Raw genomic sequence first — 15,545 nt, 5'->3', positions numbered from 1 at the left:
ATTTTGCCAAAAATGTTTCAAATGGCCCGCCCAGCGAAGGAAAGATGCCCTGTGTGAAAAATTCTAGGAGAAACAGTGACATTCACTCTGAATGATCAATCACATATTCTTTCACTGTCAGGCCAACCCAAGTTGTACTGTGCAGTAGGCTAATAGTAGTACCTATTATTGAAACAGATCAACTGAATCATAAATTCACAGGTTTCAGATTTTCCCCAATTCTTTCAGGCTTTCGATCTCAAAGTCACCTTTTTTTTTTAACAGAAAAACGTATGTTCTAAGTTCATAACAATGCTTAATAAACCACATCTGGAGACCACTTTTGAGGTCTGGGAAAAATCAAATACATATATATATATTTGAGATATTTGAGTGTAGTTACCCTTTAATTCAACTGTGCAGGCACCTATCAGTGTTGTTTGGTTAGCACATGAGATGGAGTTTGCAAAATAAATGGCCACTGGATTGATGCAAATAATCATGATATTATTCTGACAGGTAGGCATGCGATCTCATGTTCTATTGGTTTTCTTTCAATTTACTTTCATTGTCTAGCAGCCAAAGGAATTATCCTAATCATATTAGCAACCCATGACAGTTATTGCATCATTAAATCCCACCACTTTCTAAAAGATAACATCTCTGTCCATGAAACAGCTCACATGTGCGGTGCACATTTTAGAAAGGTGTCAGCCCCAAATTGCATTTTGTAATATTCACACAGTCATGTGTACATTGTTGCACCTAACATGTGAAGAAATAATATTTTATCAACATTTTAAGATAAACAGTCCAATCTGTTCCATCAGCCCTATTAATTGATAAGGTGATGGATACCTCCACTACACTGCTTTGATAGGTATCAGTGGGGATTAAGAAGTGAGTATATGCAGTGCCCACTGAAAAATAAGTGAGTATACAGCGTATACCTGTGTGTGCCCTTCACTACACCACTGCCACTTGCAAATGTTTTCTGGTTCATGTACTGTCAATGAACTATATAATGACATTATTTTCATGAAATAATCACACAAATTGATTTGTTAGACAGACATACGGCGATTACTTAAAAATACAATTAAAAATACAGAGAAAAACATATTTAACAAAATAAAGAAAAGACTTGGGGCTTTAAGTAGCTGGTAAACGAGTGGGACATCTTCATTTATCTAATCATCTTTGGCTTTAATTCTGCTGCAGCCACGCCAGCGCACGTGGGGATGAATTTAGCGCGCTTGGTGACATGCCTCGCGCCCGGTGCCAGATCACAGTGAGAGACGCGCTTAAAATCAACTACACACACAGCAGCAAAAAGCCGAGTAAACGTTAAAGTCAGTTGACATAGACCACCGGTAAGTTGCTAACTAACAGACATGCCATAACTGAGGCGCACATTCTATATGTCTGTAAACGGAAAGGGCTAGGCCTACTACATAAGTGAAATTCAAAGTAGTTTACGTTAGCAAACTAACAGTAGCCACATTATGATATAATGATTGACGTGACAAAGTTCAGGCCAAAGTTGTCTGCGTGTCTTTGTGTAGCCTAGAGAGTATATGGCGGTGCCTGGGGATGTCAGAGGAGGCCTGTCTGGGCTCCCCAATATGAATGGAGAAGAGGAGGAGGAGGAAGAATCATATGAGGTGAGAGCAACAGTGAACACACACACACATGTCATGTGTGCTATACAAACTACAAACAATGGGCCATGGCAGATTAAGATAATGTGTGTGTGTGTGTCCAGGTGTTGCTGAGTGTGTTTGCCCAGCATGGGCAGTTGGGGTTGTGTTTCTATGACAGCAGAGACTTCACTCTGCACTACATGCCTGACACCTCAGACAACCACGAGCTCCAACTGTTGGCCAGAGGTATATACTAAAGTTAAACACACATACACTTACACACACTAACAAGAGGTAGTCAGTACACACACCTAAATGACTAACTGACCCAAACACATTTCTCTGTCCCCCGGTCCCCTCTCCCCTGTCCCCCTCTCCCTCCCCCTGTCCTCTCCCCCCTCCCTCCCCCTGGTCCCCTCCCCGGTCCCCTATCCCCTGTCCCCCCCTCCCTCTCTCCCCTCCCTCCCCCTGGTCCCCTCCCTCCCCCTGGTCCCCTTCTCCACTGTCTCCTTCTCCTCTCCCTCCCCCTGTCCTCTCCCCCTCTCCCTCCCCCTGTTCTCCTCTTCTTCTCCTCTCCTTCCCCCTGTCCCCGGTCCCCTGCCTCTGCCCCCTCCCCTCTCCCCCTCCCTCTCTCAGTGGTCCAGGAGGTGAGCCCTCATGTGATCATTACCAGTGCTAAGCAGGAACGCTGCATGGTCCAGTTCATGCAGGGACTGGGTGAGGAGGAGCACCCCACAGGGAGGACTGGGGAAGGCAAAACTTTAGTCTGGCCAGGGAGGGGTGATGGTTAAGGTGGAGGGTAAAGGTTAATGCTAAAGAATCTTTATACATTTGCACTTTCTCACGTTATCTGCTTGCCCTTCTATCACTCTCTCTCAAGCTCTCTTCTATCTCTCACTCTCTTCTTTTTCTCTCTCTTCTATCCCCCTCTCTCTTTCTGACTCCCTCTCTCCTCCCTGCTTCCAGGAGCCAACCCAGACTACAGGCCTGAGGTGGTGACCTATCCTTATGTGGACTTTGGTAAGAACAGCTGCCTTGCCTGTGGTAATACACTAGGTATTGTTCTAAGTGTAACTTTTGAACATCAATAGTCAAGTTTTCAGTTACAGATTCTCTCTCTCTCCCTCTCTTTACAACAGGTCTGGAGGTCAGTAAGCAGAGACTGTTGTCTGCCCATTTTCCCTTCCTTCCTCCTGCCGTCTCAGAGAGAGAGAGAATCTCCTACCTCTCCTCCTGCATCTCCTTCGACCCCCCCCTCATGGTGAGTTCTCCTCCCCCCTCATGATGAGTTCTCCTCCCCCCCATGGTGAGTTCTCCTCCCTCCTCATGGTGAGTTCTCTCACTTGTTCCAGGAAAATAACCTCACACTGACATTTGAGATTAAATTGAAAATGTTGTGTGTGTGTGCGTGTGTGTGTGTGTTTATTTGTGTGTGTGTCCTAGCTGCGGTCAGTAGGTGCGTTGCTGAAGTGTCTGGACAGGAGGAGAGTGGGAGTGGAGCTAGAGGACAGTAGTGTGGGAGTCCCCATCTTACAGTTCCACACCTACACACTGTAAGACACACACACAACACAACACACACATACAGAGAGATAGGTCAGTTGTGTATAGGTATTGTGGTTGAATGGTTTTTTCACATCTGAATTTCATTCCTCTTACAGGAAAGACGTAGTGTACGTGGACCAGGATACTTACAGGTCAGTCCCCCTGGAGACAAACAGACACAAACACACACACACACACACACTCGCTCTGCCATGTTTGTTGTGTGTGTGTGTTCCAGCGTGCTGCAGATCTTCAAGTCGGAGCTGCACCCCTCTGTGTACAAGCTGCAGTCTGGGGAGAAGGAAGGGCTCAGTCTCTATGGTAACACACATTATGGGAAGTTAATGCGCTGATATGATGTCAGTACATTCTCACACTCGCATTATGAGAAGCGGTGATCTCTCAGTCGTGTTTCCTGTAGTGATGAGGTCATGGGTGTTGGGTTGGTGTCTCTGTTTCAGGGATACTGAATCACTGCAGGTGCAAGTTTGGCTCCAAACTGCTTCGGTGAGGAAAACCTGTTCTCATGGTTGAAGTGTCAGAAACCAACCACACACAGATTATATCTGAGAAACATAATCAATACCTCAGTACCTGTTTGTGGTGCGTAGTCATAATCTATCCCTCCTTGTTCTGATAGATGTTGGTTATTGTGAAATACTCTCTCTCTCAGCCAGTGGTTTCTGAGGCCGACTCGTGACCTGGCGGTGTTGAACAGGAGACAGGAAGTTGTGAGATTCTTCTCCTGTCCACGCAACTCTGACTCCCTAAACACTTTGCAGTCCTCCCTACGCAACATCAGGAACATCCCGGTAACCATGACCTGTGAACTTTACCCTTCAGCGCCATGCAGGCCTCAGTCTGCAACATCAGTGTTGAGTATGAATTTTCTGTAATAAAGAGTATTATTTCTCCTGCTGTAGACTCTCCTGCGTTCGATGTCTCTGTCTCACACCAAAGTCTCTGACTGGCAGGGTCTCTACAAGGTAGGAGTTCTACGGCCATTTATCTATATGAATAGTGTGTCTGAATGTGTATTAGACAATCTACGGTGCAGTGTGAATAGTGTGTGTTTGTGTGTATGTCTGTGTTGTAGACAGTGTATAGTGCGGTGTGTATCAGGGACACAGTGCGCTCCCTGCCTCAGTCCATCCAACTCTTCCAGGAGATCAGTGAGGGATTCTCAGACGACCTTTACTACATCGCCTCGCTCATCAGCAGAGTGGTGGGACACACAGTACACACGTCAGGTGCAGCTCCCAAGTTCTGTATCTCAATGTGTTTCATTCTCATTTTTTTCTGTGATTTGTGTCTTGTATAGGTGGACTTTGAGGGCAGTTTAGCAGAAAACCGTTTCACTGTCAAACCCAATGTGGACCCTGCTATAGACGAGAGTGAGTGTTCATAACATTAGGGAATGCTGAAGGTTAGAGTTATGTTAGTTGAAGGTTAGGGTTATGTTAGTTGAAGGTTAGGGTTATGTTAGTTGAAGGTTAGGGTTAGCTGATGGTTAAGTTAAGGTGAAGGTTAGGGTCATCTTACTCACCTCCGTCTGCTCCCTCTGCCAGAGAAGCGGAGGATGATGGGACTGTCTGACTTCCTGACGGACGTGGCTCGCAGAGAGCTGGAGCACCTGGACACCCGCATCCCCTCCTGCTGCGTCATCTACATCCCCCTGGTCTGACATCTACTATTACTGTCTGTCTACATTCCACTGGTCTGACATCTACTATTACTGTCTGTCTACATTCCACTGGTCTGACATCTATTATTACTGTCTGTCTATATTCCACTGGTCTGACATCTACTATTACTGTCTGTCTACATTCCCCTAGTCTGACATCTACTACTACTGTCTGTCTACATCCCCCTCGTCTGACATCTACTACTACTGTCTGTCTACATCCCCCTGGTCTGACATCTACTACTACTACTGTCTGTCTACATCCCCCTGGTCTGACATCTACTACTACTGTCTGTCGACATCCTCCTGGTCTGAGACATCTACTATTACTATCTGTCTACACCCCCCTGGTCTGAGACATCTACTACTACTGTCTGTCTACATCCCCCTGGTCTGACATCTACTACTACTGTCTGTCTACATCCCCTGGTCTGACATCTACTACTACTGTCTGTCTACATCGCCCTGGTCTGACATCTACTACTACTGTCTGTCTACATCCTCCTGGTCTGAGACATCTACTACTACTGTCTGTCTACATCCCCCTGGTCTGACATCTACTATTACTGTCTGTCTACATCCCCCTGGTCTGACATCTACTATTACTGTCTGTCTATATTCCACTTGTCTGACATCTACTATTACTGTCTGTCTACATTCCCCTAGTCTGACATCTACTACTACTGTCTGTCTACATCCCCCTCGTCTGACATCTACTACTACTGTCTGTCTACATCCCCCTGGTCTGAGACATCTACTATTACTGTCTGTCTACATCCCCCTGGTCTAAGACATATACTACTACTGTCTGTCTACATCCCCCTGGTCTGAGACATCTACTATTACTGTCTGTCTACATCCCCCTGGTCTGACATCTACTACTACTGTCTGTCTACATCCCCCTGGTCTGAGACATCTACTATTACTGTCTGTCTACATCCCCCTGGTCTAAGACATCTACTACTACTGTCTGTCTACATCCCCCTGGTCTGAGACATCTACTATTACTGTCTGTCTACATCCCCCTGATCTGACATCCATCATGGGGTTACCCATCCCTGGTTTACATGCTAACAAGGATGCTAAACAAATAAATCTAAAGTGTACCTTGCTGACTGTCAGGATCAGTAGGATGCTGATGCTTTCTAAATATCCATTAAATGAGGTGAAATTGTAATCTGTATGTCCTATCCTATCAACATAATTTATTTATCTCTTTCTTTCTCTCTCAGATAGGGTTCCTGCTCTCGGTCCCTCGGTTGCCCAGCATGGTGGAGAAAGAGGACTTTGAGATAGAGAGCCTTGACTTCATGGTGTGTGTATGATACATGTGTATGTTTGCTCCCACTGTGAGTGTGAGTTTATGATGTGTGTATGTTCTCACTGTATGTGTTTAGTTTCTGTCTGAGGAGCGTCTGCACTACCGCAGTCAGAGAACTAAGGAGCTAGATGACCTGCTGGGAGACTTACACTGTGACACCAAAGGTCAGGCTGTCAGCCCTCCCCTCTCTTTCTCTCGCTCCTCTTCTCTCGTCTCTCTCTCTCTGTCCTCTCTAAAATGGGGACACACATAATCCAGAAAATAAACATCAGAACGAGCAATGTCAGAGACCGGAATATAAATATATATACCACAGGGTTGGTGGCAGCTTAATTGGGAAGAATAGGCTCATGTTAATGAAGTGGAATGGTATCAAATACAGCAAACAAATCAAACATGTGCCGAATACAACAGGTGTAGTAGACCTTACCGTGAAATGCTTACTTACAAGCCCTTAACCAACAGTACAGTGAAAGAAATAAGAGTTAAGAAAATATTTAGTAACTAAACTAAAGTAAAAAATGTAATAAAAAGTAACACAATAAAATTACATAACAATAACGAGGGTATATATACAGGGGTACCGATACCAAGTCAATGTGCGTTGGTACCAGTGGCGATTTTAGCATGTAAATCTTGGTGGGGTGAAAAAAACAATTGTGGGATGCATACCAGCAAAGCCACTACACAACACGACAGTCAACAATACATTAATTGCACTACAACGGTGACAAATGGTGCCCAATAACTGTTAAGGCCTACATAAAGCTGTCCCAACAGAAGAGTCCCAACAGCAGTCCCAACATCTTTCCACTGCTACACCTGGCTATCAGCGGAGACTTGTCTGTCAGCGAAACAGTTAATTCAGCCTCATTTACTGCCTTTAAAAAAACATAGTTGATATGTAACCTTTATTTAACTAGGCAAGTCAGTTAAGAACAAATTCTTATTTACAATGACGGCCTACCCCTGCCAAACTTGGACGACGCTGAGCCAATTGTGCGCCGCCTTATGGGACTCCCAATCACGGCCGGATGGGATACAGCCTGGAAATGGCTGACTTGTTTAAACAAATGTGGTTTCTACTGACAATTGAGATGTACAAACTATGGCATACGGGGACGACATGCGAATAACAGGCAATCCGTAATTCTGATTAAGACATTCATGATTAAGCTACGACGGGCGTAGTCAATATAAATATTTGTTCAGCACTTTTGAAATGTACAGCAACAGAACTCAGAACATGGGCCGTTCTTAGTGTTCTCCCTGTACACCAAGTCAAAACTGTAGGATAAATAAAGGGGGCATAAAAGCAGACAATGAAAGTTCTTACAATATTCAATAATTACATTTCTAAAAAAAAAAACAGGTTATAGGCTACATGTGCACCACCAAGTCAGAACAAAATTAAGTGAAAATAGACCAAATTATTAGGGTGAGGCACATGGGTTACTAACAGCTTACTACACAACATACACTTACTATTACTTTCTTAGCTACAGTATACATATCTCCCTGCCATATTACATAATTTATGCAGCAGCAGACAAGACATTTTTGGACTCACCTTGTTGTGCTGTGCTCACTTGAACAGGAAGGTGGCGCGGCGGTCCTTTGTGGGCAAATTTTGTCATCAGTCTGGCATTCTCTGGATTTATGGTGCTTTCAAGACAACTGGGACTATAGGAAAAGGAGGGCCGAACAGGCCCCTATTAATATCGTGGGGCTGAAGTGGAGCGGGTCGAGAGTTTCAAGTTCCTTGGTGTCCACATCACCAACAAACTATCATGGTCCAAACTCACCAAGACAGTTGTGAAGAGGGCACGCCAACACCTTTTCCCCCTCAGGAGAATGAAAACAATTGGCATGGGTCCCCAGATCCTCAAAAAGTTCTACAGCTGCATTCTGACTGGTTGCATCACCACCTGGTATAGCAACTGCTCGGCATCTGACCATAAGGCTCTACAGAGGGTAGGGCGTACGGCGTTGTACATCACTGGGCCAATCTTCCTGACATCTAGGACCTATATACTAGGTGGTGTCAGATGAAGGCCCAAAAAATTGTCAAAGACTCCGGTCCCACCCAAGTCATAGACTGTTCTCTCTGCTACCGCACGGCAAGTGGTACCGGAGCGCCAAGTCTAGGACCAAAAGGCTCCTTAACAGCTTCTACCCCAAGCCATAAGACTGCTATTATTTACAATTAATCAAATGGCCACCTGAACTATTTACAGTGAAACACCCCCCCCCCCCCCCCCGCTGTATATTATCTATGCATAGTCACTTTACAAATGACCTCGACTAACCTGTATCCTCGCACGTTGACTCGGTACCGGTACCCACTGTATATAGCCTCGTTATTGTTATGTAACTTTCTTTTTATCTTTTATATATATTTTTTAAAACTTTTGTTTATTTAGTAAATATTTTCTTAACTGTATTTCTTTAACTGCATTGTTGGTTAAGGGCTTGTGGTTTTCGGTGCATGTGACAAATACAATTTGATTTGATCCAATATCATTACGTTGTACCAGTCTTGGACGGCATCAAACCAGGACGAGAAGCTAGTAACGCTAGCTAGCTATGCTGACTGATGCTGCAGTGCGTGCGCTTTCTCATCCTACAGTTGCAAATAACATCAACTCTTTTCAGAATATTAAGTAACAGTCTGCCTTTTAATTCCATCTTCCGTTGATTAGATATCTCCTCACTTTTGCCTCACATGGAGACTATGATTGTAGCCTATTGGCACTTTGATGACTTATGATTGGCCAACAACAAGCTACACGCACCAATCTCCACTCTTCTGAAAAGCAAGACCAGCAGCATAAATTATACCATTTCTGTCTTGTCTCTCTGCTGCAGCAGTCGCGTTCGGATATTTACAGGCCCTTCCGGACAAGTCAGTTAAAATTACACATACCCAAGACCTGTGACAATCATATGAGATCCGACCCAGACCGTGACGTTATTCACAATTCAGGATCCGGACCTGCTCGGGTCCCGGATCGGGTATTTGGGTACAGGTTGACCCGTGAAGATCTCTAGGGTACAACCGAAGAAACCATTTTGGAAAAAAAAAGTAGACTTTCTACATGTCTGAATCTCTCTCTCTCTCTCTCTCTCTCTCTCTCTCTCTCTCTCTCTCAGACATGGAGACAGCGGTTATGACACAGCTGCAGACCACAGTGCTGGGGAGAAGCGCCTGTCTGTACAAGGTGTGCATCTTTATATGGTATCTCTGTGTGCACACTTACCTTTTTGTGGGATTATGCTACGTGTATGTGTGTGTGTGTAGGTTCTGGATCTGAGTGCTGAGCTGGACTGTCTGATGGCACTGAGCCATGCCTCCCAGGAGTACGGATACACTACCCCCACTCTGGCCAACCACCACAGGATAACACTCAGACAGGCCAGGTATGCACACTCAGACCCCATTCCAGTTGGCTAGATGCCTGTATGAACCCCTAGGGTATCCAGGGAGGAGGTTAGAGAGGCAGATAAGGGTTGTTGTTGCTCAGATCTCTCTTTCTCTCACTCTCTCAGACACCCTCTGTTGGAGTTGTGTTCTCCTATGTTTGTGTCTAACTCCTTCCTGAGTTCTGAGACTCGGGGACGGGTCAAGATCATCACCGGACCCAACTCATCTGGCAAGAGCATCTACCTCAAACAGGCAAGGACACACACACACACACACTCACTTACTCACACTCACTCACTCACCCACACACACGCACGCACGCACGCACGCACGCACGCACACACACACACACACACACACACACACACACACACACAGAGAGAAAGTGTCAAAGACGGATACAGTTCTTGAGTTGTTTCAGGATAGATTGTTTTCTCTTCCTTCTGATTGGCTGGGTCAGGTGGGTCTGATTGTGTTCATGGCTCTGATTGGTTCTGACGTGCCAGCGAAGGAGGCAGAGATTGGTCTGGTGGACGGAATCTTCACACGCATGCAGAGCAGAGAATCTGTGTCTGTAGGACTCAGCACCTTCATGATAGACCTCAACCAGGTACACACACACTACACACACACATACACTACGCCAATGGTGGAAAAGGTACAAAATTGTCGTAATTGAGTAAAAGTAAAGATACCTTAATAGAAAATTACTCCAGTAAAAGTGAAAGGGAGAGAGAGAATTAGAGGGAGCATACTTAAATTCACACAGGACACCAGATAAGACAGGAGAATTACACCAGATATACACCAGATACCACTGACCCTAGCCCCCGGCACATAGACTATTGCAGTATAGATACTGGAGGTTGAGATGGGGGGACTCGGGGGACACTGGCCCCGTTTAACGATAGCCCCGGGCAGGGCCAACCAGGCAGGATATAAATAATACTGAGTAAAATTCTAAAAGTATTTGGTTTTAAATGTATTTAAGTATTAAAATGACATGTAAATGCTAAAATATAGTTAAAGATCAAGATGCACTATTCATAAATCGCTCCGCCATTCCCTGGTTGCAAAAATCCAAATAGTTTACCAAATTTCAGTTTATGTGACAAAACAAGCAGTCATTGTGTAGAGAATCAATGTACCAACTAAACCGCTGTGAAATATATTTTCCGTAACCAAAACTATTGTATATTCAGCTTTTTGACGCTGGTGTACAAAACCAAAAGTAAAAGACGCAAAAACTTCAGAACGCGAAGCATAGAAATAGCCCACATAGAACAGATCTATCGCTTCTTAGACTTGCGTTCAATGGGAATGAAAGATCTATAACTCACAATTCTATGTGAATTTGGTCAGGTCAACCAAAAAAATACATTATGTATCAAAAGTAAAAGTATAAATAATTTCAAATTCTTTATATTAAGCAAACCAGACTGCACAATTATTATTATTATTATTTTTTATATTGATAGCCAGAGGCACACTCCAACACTCAGACATCATTTACAAACAAAGCATGTGTGTTTAGTTAGTCAGATCAGATCAGATGCAATATGTAGGCAGGGAAGTTCTCTTGATAAGTGCGTGAATTTGACTATTTACCTGTCTTGCTAAGAATTTAAAATGTAACAAGTACTTCTGGGTGTCCGGGAAAATGTATGGGAGTAAAAAGTACATTATTTTCATTAGGAATGTACTGGAGTAAAAGTAAAAGTTTTCACAAATATAAATAGTTAAGTACAGATACCCCCAAAAAACTACTTAAGTAGTACTTTAAAGTATTTTTACTTAAATACTTTACACCACTGCACTACAGACACACATGCATTTACCTATTCTCAGTGTGTCATACACGTATGTGTGTGTATGTCTGTGCTACAGATGGCTCATGCTCTGAACCACAGCAGCGGTCACTCACTGGTCCTGATTGATGAGTTTGGGAAAGGAACTAACACGGTGAGAGAGAGGGAAAGAGGGATGAAACACGTGAGAGACATGAAAGGAGGGATGGAGGAGAAAGGTCTCCCTTACACTGCCCAATTTTTTGCCTTTCTTTGGGTCTTTCTATGCTTCAGTGTTTCAATGTGGGTCGAAGTAAACTGTTGAACTGTTTCTCACCAGGTGGATGGGCTTTCCCTTCTGGCGGCATCTATCTCTCATTGGCTGAAAAGAGTTCCAGCCGAGGTTCCTCACATTCTATTGGCCACTAACTTCCACAGTCTGCTACAGCTGGGTCTCCTACCTTCCTCAGGCCTGCTGTCACTACTGGTACTGTGTGTGTGTGTGTGTGTGTGTGTGTGTGTGTGTGTGTGTGTGTGTGTGTGTGTGTGTGTGTGTGTGTCCCTTTCAGTATGTAAGGTTGGGATTTGTTGGGGAAAAACCCTTTAAAAGGTGTATTGTCGGGCCTCCCGGGTGGCGCAGTGGTCTAGGGCACTGCATCGCAGCGCTAGCTGTGCCACCAGAGTCTCTGGGTTCGCGCCCAGGCTCTGTCGCAGCCGGCCGCGACCGGGAGGTCTGTGGGGCGACGCACAATTGGCCTAGTGTCGTCTGGGTTAGGGAAGGTTTGGCTGGTAGGGATATCCTTGTCTCATCGCGCTCCAGCGACTTCTGTGGCGGGCAGTGCACACTAACCAAGGGGGCCAGGTGCACGGTGTTTCCTCTGACACATTGGTGCGGCTGGCTTCCGGGTTGGAGGCCCGCTGTGTTAAGAAGCAGTGCGGCTTGGTTGGGTTGTGCTTCGGAGGACGTGTGGCTTTCGACCTTCGTCTCTCCCGAGCCCGTACGGGAGTTGTAGCGATAAGACAAGATAGTAATTACTAGCGATTGGATACGACTAAAATTGGGGAGGAAAGGGGGTAAAACAAAAATTTAAGAAAGAAAAAAAAAGATGTATTGCATGCCTTGGACTGAAGCATGCTTTGGACTGAATCCCAGCCTTGATATATATGTGTGTGTGTGTAGACTCTGGAGACAGCGGTGGATGGGGATGAATTGGTGTTTCTGTACCAGCTGAAGGATGGGATCTGTCGCTCCAGCTACGCAGCCAACATCGCTACACTGGCAGGCCTTCCCCCCAGCCTCGTACAGAGAGGAGTGGAGGTACACTACACCACACACACACTATCATAGCTGCGGGAAGTAGGGGTGCTGCAGCACTCCCTGAAAAATCTGAAGATTTTCTTTTATATATAGAGAGTGCATTCAGAAAGTATTCAGAACTAGACTTTTTCCACATTTTGTTACATTACAGCCTTAAATACACACAATGCCCCATAATGACAAAGCGAAAACAGCTTTTTAAAAACATTTTTGCACATTTATTACAAATAAAAAAACATACCTTATTTACATAACTATTCAGACGCTTTTGCTATGAGACTTGAAATTGAGCTCAGGTGCATCCTGTTTCCATTTGTTGAAAAGATAAATGCTATTGCAACCTCTTTGCAATAAGGAATTGAGACCAAAAGCTCAAGAGAGTTAAGTGTTTAATACCAAGGATACAGTCAGTTGAGTGCATGCATTTAGAAAGTTCACAAAACATCTAATACTCTTCCCTCCTTTTGGTCACCACCCTCTTGTAGGTGTCACCTCCCCAGCTATACATTTTATGACCCCAATGAGTTTCCCTCCTTTCCTCTGTGGAATGTCCATGGTCCTCTCTTTGTTTAGCTAGATGTCAGAATCACACCCCGTCCATCTTCATTGTCCTGGGCCTGACCCTGCTCTCTGATCATAGGCAATTTCCTCTTATCTGATTAGGTCAACCTTTCTAAATGAGCATCCACACAGTTTCATGTCCTAAACTCCATTAATACTCACAGTAATCATTCACTAAACAGGATCCACACAGTTTCATGTCCTAAACTCCATTAATACTCACAGTAATCATTCACTGAACAGGATCCACACAGTTTCATGTCCTAAACTCCATTAATACTCACAGTAATCATTCACTAAACAGGATCCACAGTTTCATGTCCTAAACTCCATTAATACTCACAGTAATCATTCACTGAACAGGATCCACACAGTTTCATGTCCCAAACTCCATTAATACTCACAGTAATCATTCACTAAACAGGATCCACACAGTTTCATGTCCTAAACTCCATTAATACTCACAGTAATCATTCACTAAACAGGATACAAACTACAAACTTTTTTTTTCTCCACAAAAGTAGTGCACTCCATCTTTAATAGTGCTGTATTAGCGGACTGATATAGCATCTGTAATGCGGCCAAAAAATATTTTTCCATCACCCACCCTCAAAGTTATTAAAAAACAATTTTATTTCTACCAAAAATGAATATATAACGCAGCCCCCACACTCCCAAACTACTTTCTGTGTCTATGCACACAAGTACAATAAGGCATCACATGTTTTTCAACAGAAATGCAAACTAAGTTATGTATGTGCGTGTGTGTTTGTGTAGGTATCTGAACTGTACAGAACAGGAAAGACAATTAAACGCATCGACCGACCATCTACAGAGGAGCAGGCAAACAAGTAAGTCACACAATCACAGTGAACACACACACACACACAAAGTCAAATCAAATGTTATTGGCCGAATACAACAGGTGGAGACAGTGTAATGCTTACTGATGAACCCATTCCCAACAGTGCAGAGTTAGAATGAGACAAATATTTCCTCCATAAAAAGGAAATAGTAACACAATAACAACAATAGCGAGGCTAAATACGAGGAGTACCTGTACCGGGTCAATTTGCAGGTTAGACTCAAAAGCCAGATTTGACATTTAAAATAAATTGAGATTAAAGACTGCATGTAAATGTGAACATGAATGAATGCCTCCACTTCGGTTTACGCTTAACGTTTTTTCTTGCACTGTACCCAATGATTTATGACAACTGACTTATAGGTCGATGTCCTCATTGTGGTTTTAGACACGTTATTAGAATAGTTATGAAATAAATGCACATTGTTATATTTGGTAACACTTGCTTATTTTCCCTCGACTCCAACCCCATTTGATGCATTGAACGGATGTGGGTTGATCAATGTCTACACATGGTTGCTAATTATAAACACTCACATAAGCTCTGAGGAAGGTCTTAGAGTCGATACATAAAGTTATTAAAGAGCAAAAAGTTATTAAAGAGCAGTGATACTATCAAGATCAGTGTGCGAGTTTCTTCTTTTTCTCATCTTATTCAGCTGTTACCATTCACCTGCAACAAAGATGGCTCAGATGAACATTTAAATAAGTTATTCTGCCTGCAATACATACGCACAATCACACACAGGTGCTTTCTTTGTGTCTGTGTCCCTGTCAGGTGTGTTTGTGTGGTGAAGAAGTTCCTGTGTGTGAACCTTGAGGACCAGAGTGTGGATCTGCAGCGCTACATGAAGGAGGAGCTGCTTCCCTCTGGAGGAGATCTGCTCTAACAGCAACACTACTGTATACCAGTACTACTGTTGTCTGTCTAACAGCAACACTACTGTATACCAGTACTACTGTTGTCTGTCTAACAGCAACACTACTGTATACCAGTACTACTGTTGTCTGTCTAACAGCAACACTACTGTATACCAGTACTATTGTTGTCTGTCTAACAGCAACACTACTGTATACCAGTACTACTGTTGTCTGTCTAACAGCAACACTACTGTATACCAGTACTACTGTCGTCTGTCTAACAGCAACACTACTGTATACCAGTACTACTGTTGTCTGTCTAACAGCAACACTACTGTATACCAGTACTATTGTTGTCTGTCTAACATCAACACTACTGTATACCAGTACTACTGTTGTCTGTCTAACAGCAACACTACTGTATACCAGTACTACTGTTGTCTGTCTAACAGCAACACTACTGTATACCAGTACTATTGTTGTCTGTCTATCATCAACACTACTGTATACCAGTACTACTGTTGTCTGTCTAACAGCAACACTACTGTATACCAGTA

The 15,545-nt window shown here is 43.9% G+C and overlaps 1 protein-coding gene across 1 annotated transcript; it reads left to right on the top strand.

Moving 5' to 3' along the window:
* The first annotated feature begins 1,556 nt into the window (after positions 1-1,556).
* On the top strand, positions 1,557-15,265 carry msh5 (mutS homolog 5). Its single transcript, XM_055924508.1, has 25 exons — positions 1,557-1,643; positions 1,745-1,868; positions 2,259-2,339; positions 2,589-2,642; positions 2,762-2,883; positions 3,066-3,175; positions 3,284-3,319; positions 3,406-3,488; positions 3,629-3,674; positions 3,841-3,979; positions 4,091-4,153; positions 4,264-4,392; positions 4,489-4,561; positions 4,736-4,845; positions 6,084-6,164; positions 6,249-6,336; positions 9,326-9,393; positions 9,474-9,592; positions 9,722-9,848; positions 10,057-10,206; positions 11,484-11,558; positions 11,724-11,870; positions 12,564-12,701; positions 14,040-14,113; positions 14,906-15,265. Exons 1-25 carry the CDS (start codon positions 1,557-1,559, stop codon positions 15,015-15,017), a joined length of 2,436 nt encoding a protein of 811 aa, XP_055780483.1. The 3' UTR covers positions 15,018-15,265.
* Positions 15,266-15,545: the final 280 nt, after the last annotated feature.

The sequence above is a fragment of the Salvelinus fontinalis genome, chromosome 6, assembly GCF_029448725.1.
Source record: "Salvelinus fontinalis isolate EN_2023a chromosome 6, ASM2944872v1, whole genome shotgun sequence".
In the NCBI taxonomy this organism is placed as follows: Eukaryota; Metazoa; Chordata; class Actinopteri; order Salmoniformes; family Salmonidae; genus Salvelinus; species Salvelinus fontinalis.
This window is presented reverse-complemented; position numbering and strand designations above follow the sequence as displayed.

Coding starts and splice junctions, on each gene's coding strand:
- msh5 (XM_055924508.1), top strand. CDS start 1,557: ATGGCGGTGCCTGGGGATGTCAGAGGAGGCCTGTCTGGGCTCCCCAAT. Junction 2,340..2,588: donor CCAGTTCATGCAGGGACTGG/GTGAGGAGGAGC, acceptor CCCTGCTTCCAG/GAGCCAACCCAGACTACAGG. Junction 4,562..4,735: donor GGACCCTGCTATAGACGAGA/GTGAGTGTTCAT, acceptor TCCCTCTGCCAG/AGAAGCGGAGGATGATGGGA.